The 26,395-nt window shown below is 23.5% G+C and overlaps 5 protein-coding genes and 1 pseudogene across 5 annotated transcripts; 1 reads left to right on the top strand and 5 right to left on the bottom strand.

Annotated features, from left to right (window-relative positions):
- Positions 1–1,722, bottom strand: LOC128955704 (cholinesterase 1-like; annotated as a pseudogene).
- A 931-nt stretch (positions 1,723–2,653) lies between these two features.
- On the bottom strand, positions 2,654–3,175 carry LOC128955434 (dolichol-phosphate mannosyltransferase subunit 3-like). Its single transcript, XM_054301106.1, has one exon. It carries the CDS (start codon positions 3,012–3,014, stop codon positions 2,727–2,729), a length of 288 nt encoding a protein of 95 aa, XP_054157081.1. The 5' UTR covers positions 3,015–3,175; the 3' UTR covers positions 2,654–2,726.
- Positions 3,176–10,102: 6,927 nt separating this feature from the next.
- Positions 10,103–11,119, bottom strand: LOC128955703 (major facilitator superfamily domain-containing protein 4A-like). Its single transcript, XM_054301375.1, has one exon. The coding sequence runs from the start codon at positions 11,117–11,119 to the stop codon at positions 10,103–10,105; it is 1,017 nt and encodes a 338-aa protein (XP_054157350.1).
- A 1,447-nt stretch (positions 11,120–12,566) lies between these two features.
- LOC128955391 (uncharacterized) lies at positions 12,567–14,037 on the bottom strand. Its single transcript, XM_054301059.1, has 5 exons — positions 13,920–14,037; positions 13,535–13,851; positions 13,264–13,465; positions 12,900–13,201; positions 12,567–12,830 (listed from the first exon to the last, which is right to left on the bottom strand). The coding sequence occupies exons 1-5, from the start codon at positions 14,009–14,011 to the stop codon at positions 12,667–12,669; spliced, it is 1,077 nt and encodes a 358-aa protein (XP_054157034.1). The 5' UTR covers positions 14,012–14,037; the 3' UTR covers positions 12,567–12,666.
- Positions 14,038–15,620: 1,583 nt separating this feature from the next.
- On the top strand, positions 15,621–16,426 carry LOC128956151 (uncharacterized). The gene is made up of 4 exons (XM_054301833.1): positions 15,621–15,766; positions 15,828–15,886; positions 15,948–16,172; positions 16,233–16,426. The coding sequence occupies exons 1-4, from the start codon at positions 15,663–15,665 to the stop codon at positions 16,388–16,390; spliced, it is 546 nt and encodes a 181-aa protein (XP_054157808.1). The 5' UTR covers positions 15,621–15,662; the 3' UTR covers positions 16,391–16,426.
- Positions 16,427–16,806: 380 nt separating this feature from the next.
- LOC128955702 (FMRFamide receptor-like) lies at positions 16,807–26,139 on the bottom strand. Its single transcript, XM_054301374.1, has 7 exons — positions 25,996–26,139; positions 23,738–24,052; positions 21,790–22,127; positions 18,435–18,731; positions 17,244–17,690; positions 17,125–17,195; positions 16,807–16,983 (listed from the first exon to the last, which is right to left on the bottom strand). Exons 1-7 carry the CDS (start codon positions 26,112–26,114, stop codon positions 16,807–16,809), a joined length of 1,764 nt encoding a protein of 587 aa, XP_054157349.1. The 5' UTR covers positions 26,115–26,139.
- Positions 26,140–26,395: the final 256 nt, after the last annotated feature.

Below are 26,395 nucleotides of genomic sequence, written 5' to 3'. Positions count from 1 at the left end.
TCAATTAAACAACTTTTCGTTTGAGAAAACTTTTTCACATTCAATAGTTTTGAGGCCAATATCAAAGTTTGTGTAGTTTTTTATATCAATTGAGTATTCATAATATGGAGTAATGGTTTGACCATCAATATCATAGACTTTTGGCCAGTCTATACCATCTTGAGGAGGARGTTGACTAACATAACATAATAAAAAAATTAATATACAATAAATTGTTTTTAACAATAGTAATAACTCACTTATTTGTTGCAAAGTAGGCCAACGTYTTCATAAAACTCATCGATATCCTACTGTCCGTATCGGTGGTACCATAAGAGATGCCCAGAGCTGGTTCAACATCCGATCCATGACAAGCACCGGCCCATTGACCACATAAGGTATTTGACTTATACGTCCAATAATATAGATATATTTTGTTATGTTTCGGATCACTTTTGTAGAYCATGTCTGCGTACCGAAGTGCTGGACAAGTGACAAATAGATCTCCCAKTGCTAYTCCCATAGTCTTCAAAAATAAATCGGTATTATTATCGGGTAATATCTCTAAATAATATCTGGCAATTGTGTGACTATCGATTAGGGCATCCGTTTTTAGACCATTCAGTATATCTTGCAGTTGATTACTAGCCATCTGTTTGGTCAACGTTATTGACGGTGTSRTCGACAATGGGAACCGATTTTCATCCACTCTATTCAATATCCAACTGCCCTCGTCTTCAGTTGTGCCCAYCAATAGGTTTATCTTCTTTTTTCGGTCACTACTGGCCAACAATTTTTTCGGATGTCCACCAGTAAAGTCGTCATTGAATATTATATTAGGAAAGTAAGCAAAGTTTGATTCCAATACTTCTCTAGAGTGTTGGCTATTAACTAACTGTTCGTACGGTAATTCCCTTAAACATGACATAACACTATCGGTAATTKTGTTGCCATCAACCAAACAGCCCACATGTTGGGCCAACTTTAGATATATTCTGGCGACATAAGTGGGATCAGTATTGCTTAGTGATGATAAGGCAGAKCCGGACATCATAATAGCATTTCGRAACAATTGTCTCGAGTGTCGGCTCAACAAATGCAAACTAATAGCACGACTACCGGCGCTAAAACCAAAAACAGTAATCTGTTTTCGGTTTCCACCGAAATAATTGATATTATCATTGATCCACTCGAGTGCCAAAACCTGATCCCATAAGCCTTGATTTCCCGGAGCGTCGTCTCTGTCTGTATAAAGAAAGCCGAGTGCACCCAATCGATAGTTAACAGTTACAACTACTACATCACCAACAGCTGCCAGTATTTKGCCATTTTGTGCGGCACCGGTACTAAACCCGCCCCCATGAAACCAGACCATAACTGGTCGAGAATCAGACAAGTCTTTAGTCCAAACATTCAAATATAAACAGTCTTCGCTTTGATTGATTTTCGTGTTCAGTTGTGGACATGCTTTAGGCCATTCAGTGGCTTCAAAAGTACCTTTCCTTTTGATGGGTAAAGGTTTTTGAACCTTAATTCCCTCAATGGTGGTTCCGCATAGGGAATACCGGTAAATGATAGTATTTTATGGTCGTTTAAAACTTTTGTTTCGCTGCCGATATAGATATTGTCGGCAATTCGGACTCTGACCGCTTCGGAAGACTTTTGAAGGGCAAAAATTATGGCAAACAATATTGAGAGTACATAAAAAAGTTTGATATTTAACCAAATGGTAGACATTTTTTAATTAATAAAATTATATTCATTTAATTAAATAATAAAATTAAATAAGTTTGTCACAATAAATGAAATATATATACAGTATATACACAATATATATATATATATAAACTTATATTATTTATTTATCYAATTTTTATATAAATTTAAAATGAAACTAAACTATCCAAAAAAAAAATCTATTGCATTCACATAAATATTGGCTGATTTTTTTTGTTTTGCTCCGAAATTATCATAAAATAAATATTTATAATATTATCTAATAGTCTAAACAAATGGTCTGTCATTCATTAGTACAGTAATATACTGTAGATTTCATTCCTAAATGTCTAGTCATTACTTTTTTTAAAATAAAACAAACTTATATATGGAAAACATACTACCGATACAAAAATTATTGACTAGTAATCTAATGACACATTATTAAGGGACAGACACCAAATGGGGATGAAAACCAATTGTTACGTAACTTAACTTAAAATAACAATCAATTTTTTTGTTCAGTACATTGACTTTGATAAACGGCAAAAACAACAAAAAATTGTATAAATAACTGAAACAGTTATATCTTCAAAGTTATATAATGATATAACTTTAAAACAAACAAACAAACATTTCAGATCAGATGATCAAGCAGAAAAATTTAWAATAAAATTATAAATATYATCATAACATACCAGTCCTCTATTAGCTTACCGTTCCCCGTCTCCAATAAAAACATTATAACAAAAAAAAGTTTATCAATTAAATTATTTGAATAAATAAAATACAATAGTATTTAAATATATGTATCACTTGTTTAATAAAATTTAATTTCATTTTTTATAAAAAATAAATAAATATTTTTATAAACTTATAATAAATTATAAATTATATTATAATTAAATTATGGCAATGAATGTCTTATAAAAAAATAATTGTTTTAATTAATTAATTTATAAAAAACATATCATATAAATAATWWWAAAAAATTAATGTCTTATCCAAACACATAGCAACCGATGGGACAGTCATTCAAATTTGAAGCCTTTCCTCCTGAGGTCGTCCTGTGCTTCAGTGATCTGATGTTTAAGCTCTTTGTAAGCGTCGGGACAGTCGTTGAATGTCATTACCCGATACATGACAATAGCGGCCGACACCAAACCAAAGGCCAGCACAAGATATACCGGCGTTAGCCATACGTGTAGCCGAAGTGTGTCATTGGTGGTCACGGGGACAGGTGTCCAACCGAGTAGTATCGGTGCCCACAATCCAACAAACATTAGTCCAGCGGACAACCATTGCATCAGTTTTGTCATTGTTTTTATCGTTTTATTTATTTATTTATTAGTAAAACATGTAATCAATTATTACAATCACTGTAATCACGGCTTTAATTATTATGAAATTATTATAAATGATTACAATATTGTCCACACATTTAACAGTAAATATTAATATTATTATTATTACATCACATGTGAGACATCAGTCATCAATAGTAGTCAATAAATCAGTAGAAATAAAACAACAAAATATTTKTCGACTATTTTTATTSTACAGAAWATAGTAGATTCTAATATAAAATCAATTRTATTGAAAAGTACCAAAAAAACAACATTTTTAATATAGCATTATTGTGTGTTTAYACTGACCTCTTGTGGACAAAAGTTAAACAACAAAAAATAATTTTTTTAATTTAATTTAATTTTATAAATCATTAATATTTTATGACAAATATATATACTGTATATAATTTTTATACACCGAAAACAATAAAAATAAAACTAAGCAAGTTATATTTTTTTATAAAAATTTATTTTTTATTACACTTGATTTACATAAAATAACTACTGGGTGCGAGAACTGGAATACCATTGGACTGGGCATAGGCTACCAGTTCACCGATGGCTGTCTCGAGTGTAGTTTTGAAGGCTTGAATAGGATTATGTTGTGAGCTGAGGAATGTCGACCAGAATCGGCCCAAATAGGCTTCGGGACCGACCAGTCCCGCACACGACTGCAGACTACTGCAAAATGTGGTGAGCACCGGTATGAACAGGTTAAGTGTCTGGATGGTAGCTATCACAACGGTTGCCAATGGACTTCCCGGACCAGTGGGATTGGGACCCACAGGTCGACCTGGTCCTTGTCCTGGTCCAGGTTCGGCCCAACCACCAGCCCATCGAGTCGGGTCAGTATCGTTGAGTTTGACTCCATGTGAGGCCAAGTATGCTAACAATTGGCTGTTAATTCTTGTGTTGTCCACAACCACCGGCACATTATTGCTGTCCTCCACTTCCACGCAAAACACCGTAACAGCCATTAAGGCCAACACAAGTAATAATTGTTTTATTAAATAATTCATATTTTTTTAAAAATAAGTTTCAAAAAAATATTGTAATATGTTTTATATGAATTCAAACCCTGAATTGAAACCTAATTTTATGGCAATAATTTGCTTTTATACTACAATAAAAAGTTAATTACTATTTTTTTACAATCACTAAAATTTCAATTTTGCATTTAAAATGCTAATAAAATTTTTAGAGAAACACATTTTTTATCTGTGATTAGTACACTTTATATATTTAACTAAATAATTTATATATTTTACGAAATTATAACTTTAAATTACAATAATATAGTTTAATGAACTTTAATATATTGAATAATATTTTATTTATACTAGATATTATAGTAAATCAAATATATCATAATTTATTAAACACATAATACAAAAATTAATTTTTAAAAATAAAAGCAAGATATAYAGTAGTAAAATTACAATAAATGCAAATTTATAGATAATAATAATTTAAAACACATAAAACATTTTTTAAAATGTATAAAACTTTACTGAATTACAATATTTTAAATATTTTTATAAAATAATAAAARTAATTATAATTTTTAATTTTGTGATACAATTAGATAAAATTTATATARCTAATTATATTATTGCAATWTTGTAATTTTTAATGCAATTTTTAAAAATAAAACCTATTTTTGACTACTTTATAAATAATTATTTTGTTAAATTAATTTTKATCTGATATTTAAYATAGACAWTTAAATATTTTTTTCATTTAATCAATAAAATATATAAATAAGTAGAGTATACAGATTAACAATTAAAAAATGCTAATTTAAAAAWTAAAAAAAAATATTGATGTTAATTTTTTTGGTAAATAATTTTTTTTTAATTAACACAAAACATGAATCATAAAAATGAAAATTACAATAAAAATAATAATAATTGAAAATATTTATTAAGGTTTTTGCGAAATATAATTATTCCAATAGTTTTCTTCGATATAAATCATACGATTGAGYACCGATACTATGTTAGAAAAGGGTGTATTGGCGCCCAAAAAGTAACGGTTCCAAAACATAGATAATGACATATCGACGGCAATCAACGGTGTAAACGTTTGCCATTGTTTGAGAAACGTTGTGGTCCAGACTAATAGGAACCGTAGATTTTGTAGCGATTCCCAGACACAGTCGTCGATAACTGCCTGATGATTGATATAGAAGGGTGTTTTTGCGGGCCAGGGCTGCGGGCCCTGATAGCCACTCATACCGCCATACTTTGGCTGATTATAATTTGTTTGATTCAGTTTGAATTCGCTCTCAAATTCGTCCAATTTGTCAAAAAACTCGTCCATCGATGATGTCATCGTCACTGACTGGACAAGTAGTCCGGTTAATAAAATTGACAAAAATTTTAAATACATTGGTCTGGATGTTATAAAAAATATATATATATTTAAATAATAATAATACAGCTAAAAATATACTACAAAATTTAAAAACTCAATTTTTAAAATATGTAATATAGTTTTTATACCCGTAATTAAAATTTGCAATATAAAAATGTGGTTAAAACATAAATTGCTCATGGCACTTATATATATATATATATATTATATACAAATTAAATTATTAAAAAAAACATATTTTAAGGATTGTATTAATAAGCAGATTTTTAATATACTTATTCATATTAGTATATTAATGGTAAGAAATATAATTTAAAAATCAGTTTAATGAACTCATATAAATTAGTATAAATAAAACACTATAGTTTTAGCTATCGTGTAATATTAATGTAATAATTAAATTTGTTAAATTAGTATAATTTTTATAAAAATAGTTAGTTTATTATATGACTGATTTTAGAATTAATATAATATTACATTTTAATATATTAGATGTATTTTAGAAAAAATATATTATGCAATAATTTTTGCTATTGGATAATAAATATTTGTATATTATATAATCAATACTTAATTAATTTATTTATGCAGGTATTGAATCTATTAAGTAAACTTTTTATTAAGTAATATATTGTAAATAAAAATTAAATAGGTTATATTAATCAAAAATTTATATACAATATGAATCAATTAATATACATATTATATACAGTAGTTATAAAATAAACTATAATTTTATAKATATATAAAGAATTAATGTTTAATAGAATTTAAATCTAATTTATGTTAAAATATTATATGAATAATAAAAGAAAATATTTTTATTTCAATATAAAATAGTATAATAAAATCAGTCTATAATTTATATTATTGATGTGACTTTTTTTTGTTGTACAGGTAAAATATAATGATAACCAAAGTTTTATTTTATACATGTTATACATATTGTATAAATACATATGATTTACATTCAACTTCCCTTTAATGTTTTTGTGTTATATAAAAGTTATTATTTATAACGTGTAGAGCAAATGTTGTTATTTTTATATAATATAAATAAAATAAATAATAATCATTTATGTTTCAATAGTTTTAAAAATATCAAAAATTTGTTTTTAATTATAATTTATTTGTTTACTTTATAATTAAGTGTATAATTATTAATAATAACAAATTTTAATTATATGAAATATATTGTATTTATTTAAAATTATAATTTATATATTACACTACAAACTGTAATTCTATTATCAATATTATTATTTAATTATTTTGTTACAATTAATATATGCCAATAAATATATCAATATATTATTGAATACATTATCATTTTAATTGTGTGAAATTGTGATATACTGTAAAMTCAATATTGTGAAATTATTTTATTAATTAACAAAACATTGTTTTTTGTTGGGGTAAAAGTTTATATGAAAATTGCATTYATTTATTTTATTGTTTTTTACTAAAACCAGATAAATATACAATTTATAAATTAATACAGTATAAAAAATTTAATGGTTTTACTAAAAAAAACTTTACTTACAAGTTAATGATAAATACGCCAATCAATAAAACTATTAGCAAAACTATTTCATATATAATATATAATATCAACGCATGAATATCATTACATATTTATAAATTATTATTATTATTATTATTTGTAATTTGCAATTATAATCGTCAATCGTTTATATTATTTGACAACAAATAATACTAAATAAAATATTTTTACAAATATTTCAATGTTAGTACAACATCATTAAAAAAAATTATATTAATAATAATAATAATTTTTACAGTAACATATATTTAATACTTACCTTTTTTATTTATATTTTTTGCTATGTTATAAATAATTGATTGTCATTGATAATTTATGCATTTCAACACCACCTGAAAATAATTTGAATATTTAAATTATTCTAAATATTTAAATTTTATAATAATTTATTTTATTTGATATTTGATTTATCAGACTATTTATATCATCTTTTTTTAATAAATAATTTTTAATATAATATTTTTTWAAAAAAATTATGCGTTTACGTGTAATTGCACACAATGTAAGTTAAKATATWTATATTTATACAGTATATAAAAAACAATATAACATTTATTAAGAATAWAAKTTATATTTAAATTAACWTTTAATTATTGTTATTAATAGTGGGATCCAATGTCGGCAATAGACAAAGTTAATGGACGACTAATAGTTAGAGGAGTAATGGGAAAGTTATTGCAAGTATGTTTGACAGRCGAAACATTACCTACGATGTAATATATAGTCGAGACAATTTCGGAACAGTCATCAAAAGTGGTCAGTGGTCGGGTATGACGGGTGTTATGCAGCGCAATGAGTGTGATATTATGTTGGGTCCGCCGTTGATGAGTGAGACCCGGTTCACAATTATGGACTTTTCGTCAATGTTGATGTACGACCAGACAACTATATTGAGCCGATTTTCAATCATACAYCCGTCMACAATGTTTAACTATACTAAATGTTTTAATACAATGGTCTGGATAATGATCTGTCTATCGGTGATATCATTTTTTATTGTCTAYCTSTATAATGATTGGCTATTAAACAAAACATTTAACTTACAATATATTAGCGATTATTTTATTGTAATTACTGAAAGGATTTTCTCTAAAAGTATGATTTTTTTCATTATAAATTTATTGTATTAAATATTATAATATTTACACTATAATACTGTAAAATAAATWAATATATATATATATTAAATAATAATTWTGATTTAATATTTGTTTATAWAAAAAAAATCCAGCATCAATATATACAAATTATTACAATAGAAATCGTGTATTGAGTGCCACATTAATAATTAGTACATCTATTTTATCAATAATTGCCAATACGATGATTGGYGTACAATTGATTGTCAATTTTGATAGCGATGCCATTAATACATTTGAGCACCTGGCTAGTTTGGATAACTACTATCCAGTAGCTTTCAGAAATACTCTGGGTTCAACCAAATTTATTGTATGTTAAATATTTAGTTTAACTAATTGATAATAATACTAATTATTATTATTATTACTAACTATTTAGCAAGCAGGTTTCAGTAATTCATCAGAAATTAATATACATATAAAAACTGTTGGCAAACGTTTGGGCTAATTGACGAAAGTAATGAAATCGATGGACAAATATTTAATTTGTTAGACAAAAAAAATTATGCATTTGTTAGTTCAGAGATTAGACTTAAAATATTAGCGATGAATATCTGCAAAATACGTCCACAAGAGGAACTATATGTGGCCGAAGAAAAAGTGTTTAGTACTCCCCGAGGACTCGGCATTTCGAGACTAACGGTTCCGYTAAATGTTAAAAAACAGATCAATTCGGACATWTCGGTCATACATTCGGCCGGACTGTTCGATTATTGGATGACCTATTCGGTCAATCATACATTGCTTAGTTGTTTGAAAAGTTACGCCAATTTGGCCGACTATAGATTGGACGCCGATATGTCTATCAGTATAAAAGGACTCAAACGGTTTTTTATTATTCAACTACTTTTCTATTGTTTATCAATTGCCGTATTTTTATATGAAGTTGTCTGTAATCATCCAATATATAGTCAATTTGAACAATGGCTGATTGAACTGTACAGTTATCGAAGGAACGGTAGATCACTCGAAAAAAACATTGTATTTTTATATCCAATTGTCAAATAGTATACTGTATTATATATTTAATTTATRTAACATATGTATATATATATATATATATAAAATATATGTTAATAAAAATAATTRTTTAACAATACCTTAGAATTAACACAAAAAATAATTAWCATTTAAAACTTAATTATTGAAAGTACATTAATATTTATATAATGTATTAATTTTTTTGGTGACATTTAATAATAAGTAATACTTATTAAGTATTAAAATTAATTTTATAATAAMTYAAATATTAATACTGTATGAACATTARTATTACAGTATTATTATATTATATTATATATCATTGACCAAAACACCTGTTTGTCTGCTTATATCTCATGTTTATTTACAAAAGATTTAAATCTGAAAATTGTGTCTTTGAAAAAAAATAAAAACGTGAACTATATCTTTAAACTCTACTTATGTATTAAAATATTAGGTCAATTAAATATTAATAGATAAAAAAGAARTTATTTTATTWATWTTAATTATTATTTATTTTTTTACAATGAATCACTTATTTCCTCATTAATCTTGAATGTATAGCTAGTAGTAGTWGTAGTGATAATTAAATGTGTGACAAATAATTTTATTTATTTATTTATTTTATCTAATTAATTGAATGACAGTTAAAATTCAATTCAATGACATGAATACTATAAGTAATATAGTATTTAATTAGTTTAATGACTTATCGCTTATTTACAATTGACTTTCAATAGTGTCGTCTACTGGTCTATTGGTGTCACCATTAGTAGTACCGGTAGTTATAGTTTGTGTAACAGTTGTAACACTGTTTTCACTTTCAATGATACACTTTTTAATAATAAAATGAATGAGAATTATGAGAACTATGGACACAATAACACAAATGAGATTTACGTAAACTAATATCAATGGTTGCGATTCAATATATATGCCTAAAATAATAGGTGTGAGCGCACTGGTCAGTCCACTCATAAATATAAACAATACGCCCATTAGATTGGTGACTGGGTCACCTCTTCGACCATATGATAGATGGATGCATATATTGGTGACAATCCCAGTCCAAACAAAATGTTTGCGATCCACATAAATATTTCGGAGTTATTGGAGAAAAACAGGAACAGTATCTCCGAGACCAACAATATAAGTAAACTACAGAATATCATTAGCTTAGGGCTAACAAAATGTGATACAGGTATGGCTATGGCACGGCCAGCGGTAAAAGCAATGGCCAGTCCCGTCGATATGATGGCCGCACGCTTTTCGCTGAGATGTAGACCCGAAAAGTGAGCGAATGACGGAAAGTAATTAAATTGTGACCATTCGAGGGACAGGAAGACAGACATTAGATAACCGCACATTACTATCAATAATAGTATCAGTTTTGTAGGCATTAGTTGTTCAATAAAAGCGTTGTTTAACTTCTGAAAAATTGTTGGCTTCTTGTTTGATGTGCGGGTAGTCTTGTTATGAGTTTTGTTATGTGATGTTTGATGTGTTTTTGGTAGAGCCGGCGGCACATACCTCTTATAGAAGAAGAGACTACCGAGAAATAGACCACAAACGGCAACAATAACCGACAGAAAACTGTATGGTATGTACACAAGCGATATAAACATGTCTTCACTGCCAATCGGTGACGTCTGTTCCAGTAGTGTAGTGTTTAGTCCGGTAATGATTTGACTGTCATTTAGGACAGTAGTAATGGCTGTGTTATTGATAACTACCAGTGATTCGGTACCATTTTGACCCAAATTTGAAATGACCACTAATTCGTTGTCCGGTTTTGCGACAACTTCTACAAGATATGGTTCAACCACTAGCGGTGTCACAATGGATCCGATGCCAAACACAAAGTGCAGCGCCTGTACATATGGTCCGCAATCCTTTTGCCACATCTCGACAATCCATACGTCGGCCGACGACTCAATGCCACCGCTGGCGAAGCCATTCACTGCAAAGTTGAAGAACAATAGGTTCAGCGATGACAAGTGCGGCGTCAGTGCCATTGTTATAGCAATTAGTAACAGCATTACCATAAAACCAATCTGTTTGTTGATAAACTGAAAGGCGAAGCCATCTGCAAGAGTTTATGAACAAACAAATTGTGATAAATTTTTTATAATTATATAATCATAATGAATATTAAAGTTAATCAAAAATAATATATTATTTTATAAAAGAAATTTATTTATTCGTTTATATATTACATACTTAACGATCCGAAAGTGTAGGCAAACGACCGAATAGTATTAACGTTAGAAATCTGGGAAAAACTTGTTTTGTAGATACGCTGGAGATCCAGAAGCGATGGACCAGTTATGTATAGATTGGATGCCTATTAATAGGTTTAATATAAAATTCATATTACAGGTAATTATTTGATTTTTAAAATAATATATTCAATAAAAGATTTCAGTAAACAAAACTTTTTCAAAGTTTTTTTTTTGAAAATTAAATATTGATATATATTTTAAAAAGTAAATAAAACTTCAGACTATTATTTTTTAAAAATGGTTTAAACTAATTTTTATTAAAATTATTGCTATAATTAAATCCAAACTTACATATACTAAATAACATAAATATATGACAAATGTTAGAAAGTATTTATACTTTTTAGTCATAACATTGGCATTATTTTCAACATCAAGAAACATATTTAATCATTAATTTGTAAACAAAACAATTCAATTATTTAAAAGTAAAATTAATATTTATATATCTTCTTTCAAATTACAAATTAATAAATCGAAAAAATTACATGAAAATAATTTTTTTTTAAATATTAAGTTATAGTAAACTATTTAAAAATTTCATTTCCCATTACTTATTAACTTTTGATATCTCTCATTGTCATCATTAAACTGTAGTATTGATAGGTAATGACATTATTAGATATGAAATATACAATATTTTTCGTAATGTACAGGTACTGTATAATATAGTTTAAGTTTGAATGCAATTATTATTATTAAAACCACAAAATTAAAACATCATCTGTTAACTACATATACATTATATATTTTATTATCCAGATATTGGTATTATTAATTAAAAATCGACAGAAATTTTTTGATTAATTACTAAAACATTGTATTATTTAAATAAATGTTTTTAATAACAATTCTAATACAGACAAAAATAATAAAAAAAAAGTATTTAAGATTAATTTAATATTTACTAATCATATAAAATCATATAATCATATTAAAATATTAAAATATGTAGAAAATATTAAATATTGTAATATACTCATTCATTAATTATTTATTGCATGATTACTAAAAAAATATAGTTACTTACTGTAATTGCTAATATAAAAAAACTAACAATTAAATACATGGTTAATAGAATCAAATATAAATAATAAATTGTCAAATAATTATTAAAACAATAATCAGTAATTAATTTTAAACATTTAATTTTTTAATATCAATTTTTTTACATTACACTATAATAATTGCTAAGATAAATAAAGATACATAATAATCAAAATAAAATATATGAAAAATAAATTTATTACACTAATAAATTAAAGATTGCAAGAAAATAATTATTTCCATTGGACTTTAGTGAGAGAACCCAATTTGAATGCAGCCAAAGCACCGGCAGCTAAATAACCGTCACGAGTGGCAACCAATGACTCWCCCTTTCCTTCACCGCCCGCAACAAACAGTATACCTTCCGATCCTTTTTTATCGGCTATTGATTTCACGTCTATTATGAAAAAGATTTAATTAATTATTAAAATTTCTAAAAATAACAAATTAATAATATTTTGCATACATTTATCATATAATGTTTCACTCATTTGTTTAATTGTTGACTCTTTATCATCATTATTGTCGGCACTGTTATGTTCAGCCTTATAGCCAATCAAAGCTCCGGCTTCTAAACCATACAAACTAGTTATGTTCACATTTTTGTTGTCGTAATAWACTTTTACTGAGAGKACACCTCCTGCTCCGACACCCTCTCCATAATAACCCTTTTGTGACTTTTTATGTGATTTGTTGTCTAAATCATGGATAAAATCTTTGACTTGTAATGAGTTTTGTCCACTTTTTCCACCAAAATGAGCGCCAATACTATGAAATGAATTATATTATTAAAAATGAATTGAATTATTAAATATTAATTAAAAGCATACTTTGATATAACATTATCAGCGGTTTCTTCCAAATTATTTTTATGTGAAACAGTGGTTAGGATTCCCAAAGCAAAACCAGAAATAGATTTGACGTCTAATTCATTGTTTTGATTAATCCATACATTTTCCTGTCCTCTCAGCCCTTCAACCAAAACAAATGCTTTATCTGATTTGGATTTCTTATCGACGATTGGCTGAACAACTAATGTAATAAAAATTATTATTATTATAATAACTTAATTAAATTATTTAATTAACAAATAATGCATACATTTATCATAAAATGGTTTTTGAATTGAAGTCATTTCTTGTTTTCTCAATTCGTCTTCAGTTGCATTCAATGCATTTGARTGATGTTTACCCGAAATATCTGCCAAAACACCGGCACCCAAACCATACTGTGTCGATACGGCAACACTGCGCCGACCTCTGGCCACTATTACAGACGTACCACCAATACTACCGATACCTTCAGCGACAAGAATACCGTGTTTTTTGTTGATCTCATTATTGTTTGGTGTCTCTAATGTCTTGGATTTATCGAGAAATGCATTCAATTGGTTTTGACCACCAAATGAACCATGAATTCTGTAAAATAATAAATAAAACTTTATAATAGTTATTAAATTAATAAAATATAAATTAAATTAAATTACTTTGAAATAACACTTTTTGCGGTCTCTTCTAAATCATTGCCTGAAGTCAGTGCTAATGCAGAGACCAGTAATAGACATACAATTGATTTCATTTTTATTGTTTTTAATTATATAATAACTTTATATAAATATTTTATTTTTAAAATTTTTTTATTAAGTTATTTTAAATAATGATTTTAAGTCGACATTTCAAATCTTTATATACTTTTCTCTTCAAATCTTACAAATCTATATTAACTTAAGAAACAAAATTTATTGCATTAATCAATTGTAACAAAGATATTAAATTGTATTTTATTAGATTATTACTGACAATAAGTAATATTTGTTAAAAAAAAAAAAAATAAATATAAATACTATAGATTAAATTAATCATAATTTGTGACTATTATGATAACATTATTTACTTATACTAATTAAATTTTAGTGCAGTTTTGTTATCAAAAAAATGCAAAACAAAAGAAATTATAAAATAGTAAATTTTAAATAAAATATACTTATATTTATAGAGTGGCCATGTTCAGCTTTCATGTTCATAATGTTTTATAATTGTTTTAATATTTAAATATTAAAATTTATTACACACATAAAATAAAATAATAATTATATAAAAAATAATAATAATATGATTACAAATTATATATCAATATAATAATTTATGCTAATTTAATTCTAAACATAGTAATAAAATATTTAGYCACTCTATATATGAATCATTTGTTTTTAACAAAAGTTTCTGAATTTATCTTAAAGTTTAAGTAAATAACTTTTGAAAGATTTCTGCGACCTATATGTACCAGAAAAGCAAAAAAAAATAATTACATAAAACAATGTAATAATCAGGTGTTTACAAATAATAAATATATCTATTTTTATTTAAACTTATAATATGTGCACTTTTAGAGATGGACAAATAGAAATTTCTAATAAATTTTCCCGGTAAATTTCTTAAAAATTTCACTATTTATTTTACTAGTTATATGTCATAATTTGGTGACTAAAATATTCAATATATATATATAACAATATATTTTAATATCTTTTCTATAGAAATTTTGCTTTATTATTATACTAAGGGATACCCATATTTATATATTGTTATTTTAACATATCAATGATACATAATTTATAACTAATATACTATACAAATGAGATCCCTATATAAAATATATAAATGATAATTATTATACTCTATCTAATTATATAATTATAATTAACTTAAAATTATAGTTTTTGTAAAATTTTATTTATCATTTACATATATTTCTAGTTTAATATATTAAACAGATCATTTTTTACTTTGAATTATACTAATACTAATAATAAAATTTAATTTTTACTAATAATTATAATTAATTTTTAACAAATAATTATAGAAAAATTAACATTGAAATATCATAAACAAAAATTTCTATATTTTCTCGCTTTTCCAACACTAGTACTTTATCTTATAGTCTATGGATTAATGACTCAATAATGATATAAAAATTATATATTTAGTATTAGAAACTATTATTATAAAATTATTAAACTTGATAAAATTTATCAATATTAAAAAATTTCAAATTATTATGAAACATTTTTTCTGTGTTTATTACAACTACATTGTGTTTAACTATTATTGTGATAACTTATAAAAAAAAGTATATAAATAAACCTAAATAAATTCATTGTCATTATTAATAATAAATTAAATAAAAGTTACATTTAATAATTATATTTATTTGATTTAAATATTAAATAATGTCTTTAATTTTTAATACACTTATTGTATTGTCAGTAATGACAGCAGTCTTTGCTACAACTGATCCACAGTTGGAAGCGTTGGCACAGAATTTCCTTCAATTGTAAGTTATATTTCTAACAAATTAATAAAACTTTTTCATTAATTCAAATATTTTTTCAAAGACTAAACCCGAGTGGAGTCGATAGTAAATCACATGAATTTCTTCTTCAATTAACTAATGGTTTGTTTCAAATCAGTCGTAATATTATGTGATAATAACTATTGCTTTTGTCTAAAAACAGGTCATCAGTTATCCGCCAATTCTTCGGACTCATTGAAAGTCATCCTTTCATTTGAAGGCACTCTTAAACTGAATGCCGAAAGAAATGGTAAAAAATTGGTGCTTTCGTCACAATATTTAGGTGGAGTCGCCGTTTATGGCGGACAGAGATATACGGCATTGAATGGACCGCTCGATAGCGACAACAAACCTGTCGATCCCTTCCTTAAAAATATTTACGATAAAAGTAATACTTATTATTTAATAATTATTTAATATAATTTACTAATTATTGAATTGCAAACAGATCTCAACACACATAAACATTTAAGAGATGACGAAACAGGTGTATTGATAGCTCACGGTTCAGCTACCGGTGCTCAAGTAGTGGTTGACAAACATAAACTCGAGTCCGGAGTTGTCGCTGGTTTTGTTGTCGGCTCTAAAACTAAAGTCAATAATTAAATAATATTATAAAAAATAAAATTTAATTTATATATTTAATTTATATTACAATAAATTCTCTATAATAAAATAAATAAAAAAATAAATATATTATAAATTTTAACATTTTTTAATCACTATTTCAAATTCAATAAAATTACATATTGGACATTGGAACATTTATATTTATTATACAATTCAATTACAGTATAATTACATATATTGTATGTAATTTTATATRTACATTATAAAAACAAATATAGTTTTAAATTAAAAAATTATTTTAAATTTATAAATTATCATTTATAAACTTTATTATTATTAAATATATTATACAATATAAACATAAATTTATATACARTACAAATATTAAAACAATATATTTTATAATTTCTTACAATAAATTGTTATATAATTTTTTCTCTATAGTATATATGCTATGTATTATTTGTGACATCGATTGAATTTTGGCTATTATTTATGATCTGTAGTGATGTTTTGGTTGCACCGGTAGTATCGATACAGTKRTTAGGAGTTTCCACTGTAGAGCTATCACTAGTCGACATATCTTTGGCTATATTTATATCATTGTTATCTTTGTCTTCACTATTTGTCTTATTATTAATCATTTTGTTTGTATCGTTAATATTGATATATTTATTAAAATTATTATTATTAATGTGATTATTATTATTATTATTAGTATTATTATTATTGTTATTATTATTATTATTATTATTAATATTATTTTTTACAATATTATCATTAATTGAGTCGACATTCATAGTCTCATCACTTAAAGTTCGTTCATTTGACAGAATATTTTCTTTAATATTGATATTATTTTCATTAATTGTAATATTAATCATAGCATCGGTACTAATATTATTAATCTTATCTATTGATATAGATTTATCAATATTGGTCTCACTATTAACAACCTGCCGGTGCGTATCGTCGACATCTGCAGTGGACACGTCGTCCTCTTCGCCACTACTGGTTATACTGTTGTCGTACATCAGTCGCGAAGTACTGCTTCCAGTGATGGGCACCTGTAGATAATTGGCTGACAACGAACACTTCATTGAACGTCTATTGTCTAACATGTATGGCGTAAGACTACCGGTGCTGAGTCGGCCAGTGTTTATATGTTGATTTGATAGATAAATCTTTTGACGCGGAGATGACATACGGCGCGAACCGTCATTAAAACGGAACCGTATGTTAAGCTCATTGTCCGACAGTTTGTTCATCATATGGTTCGGCACTTGTGTATAAAATGTGCGCTGATATCCACCGCTTTGATGGATAAAAAATTTGTCTATAAATATAACCAAAAAAATAATAATAATAAAATTTAATTAATTTTATATACTGTTTGTACATAATCTATATATCATATAAAATGTTTAAACAAATATTTAAATAATAATAATAATAATAAAACAATATTTATTAGGCTTAGACAAATATTAAAAAAGAAAATATGCAATTATAAATAAATAGTAATTTACTTTTTTTAAAAAAATAAAATTTAAAAAATATATGCAATTATATAGTTGTGAAATACAATTTAAATAAAAATTTAAAAAAAATCCAAACAAATAAACATTAAAAAATAATAAAATAAAATATTTGTTACCCTAACTACTAGTCATAAATAGCTGTACACAGTTGTCTCAACAACTGAAAAAAATCATTTATTTAAAAACATAAAAAATTACTCTTTAAAAAAATAAAATAGACTTTTAGTATATAAATATATTGTAAAAAATTTAGTTTTTTTAGTCATTTACACAAAACAAAATCATTAATTCAAATGTTATTCATTCGCTGTACAATTGTTTCTAAAAATAAAATTTTGCAGAAAATAAAAACAATTTAAAAACAAAAAAAATGACAACAAATTTTTCATTCTAATAATATAGAAAATATAAATAACAATAAATGCTACTAAAAATAATAATTTACAAAAAAAATTAATTTGTAAAATAATTAATGCTAAATTATATACAATTAATTAGTTAAATTAAGCTAGATAAATAATAATAATAATAATAATTACTTTTAAGACATGGACAAAATATGGCCAAAAATGTTCGCCGATATTTTTGGCTCAGCAAACAGTATAAAACAAAATTTCCCGTAGCATTGATGGCCAACAAAAAGTTAAATATATTTCCCAATCCTCGGATCAGACATCCGATGTTAGTGTCGTTTTCTACCGTATAAAACACTGTATATATTAGTACCGATGCTGTGGGTAACTGACAGAGAAGGAACAGTATGACGACTGCGATCAACATTATGGTTATACGGGACTCCTGTTTGGTTGTCGGATCCATTTTGGTTGATGTTTCGCCTATTTATAAATAAAAAAAATTTAAATAAATACAACTAAATATGTCAACTGAGCATTAATATCAACAACAAAAAACATAATTGATATTGTTAATCTTAGATAATAATAATAATATTATRTACTTATGATTAATATTTATTCATTTTTTGTATTTGGATAAAATCAATTTACATATAATAATATGATATAASGTATTGCATGAGTTGATTATTATTAAATTAATGTGTCGCTCGGCTTATCGATACTAATACCTAAGCATTATTATTCATATATTAGTCAATCAATTATCTAGAAATTATAGAGAAATTACATTATAATGATTATTTAGTCTATATTTAGGATGCAATTTTTAGTCACACAATATTGTTAGTTTGTATTGTATATATATATATATGCGTACTGTATATGTGTTGTTAAACTAAACGCCCACAGGTTTGCTGACACTAATTATTTTATCATAAATATAATTAAGAATTGAGATTTATTTTTATTYGTCCAAAATATGGTTATTTCAAAATATCTAATATATWWTATTATTTCTATATATATATAATTATTATATAAGTTTACAAATATTTTAATAAAATTTTCAATTATTTATTTATATAGTATTTGTTACATATTGTTATATAAAATTGTTTATTTTTATCATATGAAGTTATAAATTAACAACAAAAATGTAATATATTTTTATAAATTCCTTAAATCATTTTTAAAATGTTTATAATTATCATTGAATTTAAGTCAATTGTTGATTACAATAAAGACTACAAAATAGTTAAACACATTATAAAACATTAAAAAATTTTACTAACTATTTATGCAATTAATATAATAAAATTATAAWACTATTTATAAATATATAATAGTAACTCTTGTTGATACTGCTATTAGTAAATGTAACATAAATTTTAATTTTTAATTATTGCATGAATTCAAATATTTTTTCTAATAATTACTGCTATATTTAATGTAATAATTCAATTAACATAATATTTTAATTAAAAACTAATTTACAGATTAGCACTTAAATAATAAATCTATATTTAAATCWAATATAACAAATTCAAATTAAGGGATAATTAGTAAGAAAAAATAATGTATTTCATAAATATGAATTTAAAATTAAATAATACCAATTATTACATTTTAAATTATATCAAACATAATTATAAATATAATAAGTAGTTTTTGATATTAATCAATAAAATAGTATTTTAAAAATATTTTATTGTTTTAAAATAATTTTATAATTTAAAATAATTTTATCGAAATAGTTGACTGAAAATATATTTTATTGTAGGATATATTTAGTAAACACATTCTTAAAATTTTATATAATTATTACTTTTTTAAAATTTAATTTAGAAATATTGTCTTTTTATGTTATTTTTATTTTCTTTTAATTGGTTTTCSAGTTATATACTATTATTATTATTATTATTATATTATTAGTTATCAATAKTTTTAGAAAATCAATATGTTTTGTCTTAYTTTCAGATATTTTCTATATATATCTTTAATTTGTATTTAAGTGTTTTAATATAAATTGAATTATTAAATAATTTTATTGCATCTAACATTTTATTTATTAAAGTAAAAATTTTATTACTGCTAAAGTGTAGAGTATTGTGTTAAATCTATTATTGAAAATAACTGTATATTTTAATTGCAATATACTGTATATGTGTCTATCATAATATAATAATAAAATAATTTTTTTTAATATATAAATTCTATTTATTTAGTTTTAAAGTTCAATATATGAATTTTCTTTATTAATTTAAAAATAACAATTTTTATACAATTTTTATAAAATTTATTTATTAATATCTGAATGTAAATTAATARCTATTTTAACCTTAAATTCAAAAAATGTATTATAAGTTATAGTAGTTCAAAAAATTAATCAATATATATTATAATAGAAAATAGTTAATATCAATAGATAATAAAAAACTTAATAAATAGTTCAATGATTTATAATATTCATAATAAGTGTATACAGAATTGTATTTGTCAATAGTTTCTACTGTAGTTTTTGTCTCAATATGCCCTTACAAATGTACTATAAAGTTATGAAAAGCTAGCTATTAATCAATTTAAACAACAAAATACTATTTTTTAAATAAAATCACATTTATTTGAATGAATTCTATGAGAGTTAACAAAATTAAAAGCTTTTATTTTTATTTTTTTGTTAAAATATTGTGAATATTATTAGTATTCTATTAATAATAAATCAAATTATTTAAATAAAAAACTTGTACTCTTTATTCTAGTAAATATTTATTCAACTTTTATATTTAAAATTATATGCAAATTATATTAGATTAAAATTACAAATATAGTATATTTATTTGATAAATATTAAATTATTATAATAMTACAATACAATACTACAGRMATATATTTAATTTAGAAATTAAAATTTGTACTATAATTAAAAAACAAATTWTCATTTTTCCTACGCTTTATTAGTTATTTAAATGTCTGCTAYACATTAAAAATAGATAATTTATTAAACAATTACTATTATAAAAATAAATGCATATACAGTATAATACAACCTACATATGTATATATTTTGGCTTAAATTTCATGATAAAAAACAACGAAAAATTAATGATAAAACTCATATTTTTCACTGTATAACTTAATTATTAATTAGGAAAGTTATTTTTATTTTTKATTTTAGCATATTATATATAATATTATTAATAATAATAMTATTACGACTACTACTACTAGTAGTAGYAGTARTAGTACTAGTTTTCAATTGTTGGGCTAATTGTGATTATTATCATCAATGCTATTACATGCATGYAATCGCATATATATAGCRTTRTTTAACATATTGTATATTCATTAATAACTTTTACTAAACTATCATTAATTATCAAATTATTTTACATTAATAATTTACACTAAATATAATTAGAATATATAAATATAAAATTAGCATAAATGTAGAATAATTTKTTTACAAAAATAAATAAAATAATATYATAAAATGTATATTTTTTTATTTAATGATAATTGATTTARGTATACATACCCTGCAACATAGCTGAACGTTGTTTGCGCGACACGTGCACAGAYCGTATGAGAAATGCATTGAAAATAGCCAACAATAGGAACGGTATCAAAACAAATAGTATAACATTCAAATAGTAGTATATAGTCCTATAGAGATCATTTTGACCCAGGTCACTGAAATCRGCCACCAGGTATGGCCTGCCATCAGTKGTCGAGTTCTTCTCCAGTATGACCCACTCGAAAGGGGTCGGGAGTGTAAACGTAAAACACACGATAAACACACACAGAATAACACGTTTGGCACGACTTTCCGTACACAACACCTTTCCTCTGATCGGATGACATACAGCTATGTATCTGATGTTTGGATTGTTTTTTCAATTTGGTTTATGATTTATATGATTAWGGAAARAAAGAAAGARAGATATATATATATATATATATATATTAATTATTAATATTTTTCAATACATATACAGTATATATAATATATATWTGTTTACTGTATATAAAATAARTTTTTTAKTGAAGAGATATTAAAGTGTAATATATTTACTGACAAAGTTTRTCTCTTGAGAATAAAAATTTAATAAAATCTAAAAAACTTTATTAAAAAATAACAACTTTAGATCAAACAACATAATTTGTATACAGTATATATAAAAACTACTGTATATACGTAATATAAATTTATATWTATTAATATATTATGTGTGTCTGCATGTACTGTATGTGTGTATCAAATAAGTAATATTTTTTTAGAGAAAAAAGTACTTTATGTTGTCATTTTCAATAGTGTCTAAAAATTATTATYATTATTATTATTAGCCTTAAAATGAGAAAAAGACTACTTGTATAATATTATTAGATTTATAAAGTTTAAATAGATTATTTTAATTAAATAWATATATTTTGTTTTTACAAAATTAATTTGAAATTTTCAAATATATTAAAATAATAATATCAAGTTCTGATAGAGTTATTATTATTATTATTATTATTGTAAGATAACATTGTTTATAAATTATTTATAATAAAATAATCAATTTTCATTTGTTAATATATAACTTATTTATATATTGTATAAAAAATTTATCAATAATACTATTTATAATCATATTATATATGATTCATATAACATAAACTTATTTATAATATACTATGTGTTAAARACAAAGTGCTAAATAAAAAAAAGTAATAACAAAATTAATAAAACATTAWTTCATTTAATTATAGAAAAACTTAATTTATAATAAATAAAGTGATGATAACTATTTTTTTTGTCATTCATTTAATTTGTGGCGAAAAAAATGTTACACAAATTAAAGATTATATTGATTAACAACAGTGTTATGTTACATATATACAAGTATATACCCTATAATATATATAACATTTATATAACAAAATCGGTAATATTAACTCATAAATAATACTGTTGGCAAATGAAATTATTAATGACTGGTTAGTCAATAAAGAGCCGACACATACCTATTCACAGTAGTGCCGGCTATTAATTGCTTATAAATTATTGATTACGTCGTTGTTTTATATATATATATATATATATATATATATATATATGATATTTGTTTGTTGACCACATAATTTATATCATAAATGAATTTCTGTATATTAGGTTTAGATAACATAAAAGGCAAAGGTGTCGGGAAAAAAATTATATATTAAATATTATATTTTATTTCAACAATAGTTAAATATTGTWGTATACAGAATATGTCGATTAAATATATATAGTATCCTAATTAAATGSATATTATTTTTTTAAAAAAATRATATTAATTTATTTTATTAGATATACAACGATTAATAATAATAATAGATAAATGTTTTCTAAGATTTWMAAAAAAAATTAATCAATATTTTAAATATATATACTGTATATACARTTRATGTATAATAATTCAAATTAACTWTTTATATCTCGCTCTAGTAGTGGTACTTACCGTTCAATAGTGAACGTAACGGTCAACCAAATAGATGTATTGGACGAGGCGTCGGCAATCATTATGGCAAACGGCCAAAAATACCAATAATAATAGTAATGGAGGTCACGTATGTTCGGGTAGGCCGACAGTGACAATACAAATATAAATATAAGATACAACATATCAAATGTGGCCAAAGCGGCCAAATAMGAGTTGGTCGACGACCGCATCTTACGGCGAGTCATAATCACTATTGTTATACTRTTGCCAATTACACCGATTATCATAATGATTGGCACTAATACACGTTGAACCCAAAACCGGGAGTTATTTCTGTAATTTTAAAAACAAAATAAAGTTTAAAAATAATATTTTAGTTGAAAAAAAACTTTATCAAAATTAATTTATCATTCAATTTTATTTGCATTGCAATTTGTCATTATAATGTTATATATATATATAAAAAATTAGAGAAATAGACATTTTTTTATCTATTAAATCTAATTTTCAATTTGTTAACAAAAACWAACARSAAAAACAAAATTAATTAGTTTTTTATTGTCTTATGACTTTTTTCAAGTRTGTGTATATAAATATATTAAAAATTATTGTATAAAAAAAAGTTAACAAACAGCTTATAGTAGATTAACTTTAATCATTGTTGTTAATTAAAATTGTAAATTTAAAAATTTAAATTATTGGATTAAATWTAGTTATTATATTTATTTATAAATAAATAATATATATATACTGTATATATATAATATATACTATAGAAAAATATTTCATTAAATAAGTTTTGATATATTAAATATATACAAAAGTGACTTATATATGAAAATTTCTATTTTCAATGAATAACCCATTAATCCTTTAAATCTGACTCTCATTTTTGAGGGGAGAATAATGTATGGCATAACACATAAGGAATGCCTCATTTATAAACATGACATTTACTAAAGGACAGTCGTTTTTCAAGGGTGTCCAAAAATTTTATGACAACACATGAGAAAGAGATTAACTCGGATTAAATACTACAAACATCAGTAGTGTTTCGGTTTAATTATAAATATTATGACTATTATTATGATTATAATTACAGTTTATTATTATAGTWTTTGACTTTAGTTTTAATTTATTTTTTTAATACCAATGTATAAAATGCATTAATAAATTTGTATTTTAATTTGYTTTAATTTTATTTTTACTACAAAATGCAACTTTAGTTTATGTATTAAGCGGTTAAAAATGACATTTTTTGGTATAAAATTTAATGCATATTAATACTATAGTAAAAATTATAATGAGTTTGGTGTTAGTAATTAATATATGTATTTTTTAACTATAAGACTAAAATATGCAAAMWTTTTTATTATAATTGTAMWMAATTCTTAGTAAAAATATATTATTTTTTGTTTGTTTGTTGATAAATGACTAAATAATCTGTCAAACCTCTAGACTAATGGTTTATAACAAAACCAACAAAAAATTAACATATATTTTAATGCARAAATCATGTATTTTTATGAACTAAAATAAACAAAAATTATATGCARTTATTTAAGCAAAATTAACATTGAAATTCTAGACTAYCTATATATACATAAAATTTATTATAGATAATTAACTTTATTAATAAACAATACTCACATAAATTGTTTTAGTYTATGTAAATAAACGTTTAAAATGTGTAAAAATGTAAATACGTACACGTGTAATTTACTAATTAAATTATTCACATTATTATTTTTTTCTATTTTAAAATATATAAAAAATTATTTTCAAAATTAACATATAATTTTAATTTGTAATACTGTATAACRTTATATTATTTTATGTAAARTAAATTATAAAATAAAWTGCAATTTTTTTGAAATAACTAAAAAATAATTKAATTTTTATATAATTATCCAATAATTTTCTAACTTTTATAAACTTTTAWWATTTTTACGAAAGATATTTATGCACTTTTTTATTATTTTTTAATGGCAAAATATAAATGTATAACAAATATTAAATATCACATATTATAAGAATATATATATATATATATATATTTTGAAACATATAATTATATAAACGAAGTTAATATAATTATATATATTTAAAACAAATTATATTTTTATTGAATGTCATTTACAAAATTATAGTAATTGAATAAAAAAACAGTACTAAAGTATTATTTTCTAACATTCAAAGTAATATACAGTATATTAAAATGTTAATAATTATTAATTTTATAATATTTTTAAAGTTTATATAATAATAAATAATACCTGAATTCCATATATTCTGGATTACAATTATTGTGTGAATTATTATTATTATTATTTGTGTCAACACTTATGTTCCCTTCAATTGTTGAATCGCTTATCAGYGATAAAAATGTGGTCATATTTAATACAAAAGTATCAATTGTTGAAGTATTTGTATTGTTGAAAGACATGTTGTTATTATTATTGTTGTTGTTATATATTAGTAGAAATATTTTATATTATTTAAAAATTTACATTTATTTTCTTTAAGTTTCATAAACTTCATTATAGATGATTTAATATTAATTAATTATTAATTAAGATAATATTAGTCGTTTAACAATAGTAAAAATGAATAATGTTAAACTTGACATTTAAAATTTTATTAGATTTATTTATGATCAAATTATATATATATATA

This window comes from Oppia nitens, unplaced genomic scaffold (assembly GCF_028296485.1).
Source record: "Oppia nitens isolate AA-2021 unplaced genomic scaffold, nextdenovo-longstitch-racon4-pilon3 scaffold2_pilon_pilon_pilon, whole genome shotgun sequence".
Classification (NCBI taxonomy): Eukaryota; Metazoa; Arthropoda; class Arachnida; order Sarcoptiformes; family Oppiidae; genus Oppia; species Oppia nitens.
This window is presented reverse-complemented; position numbering and strand designations above follow the sequence as displayed.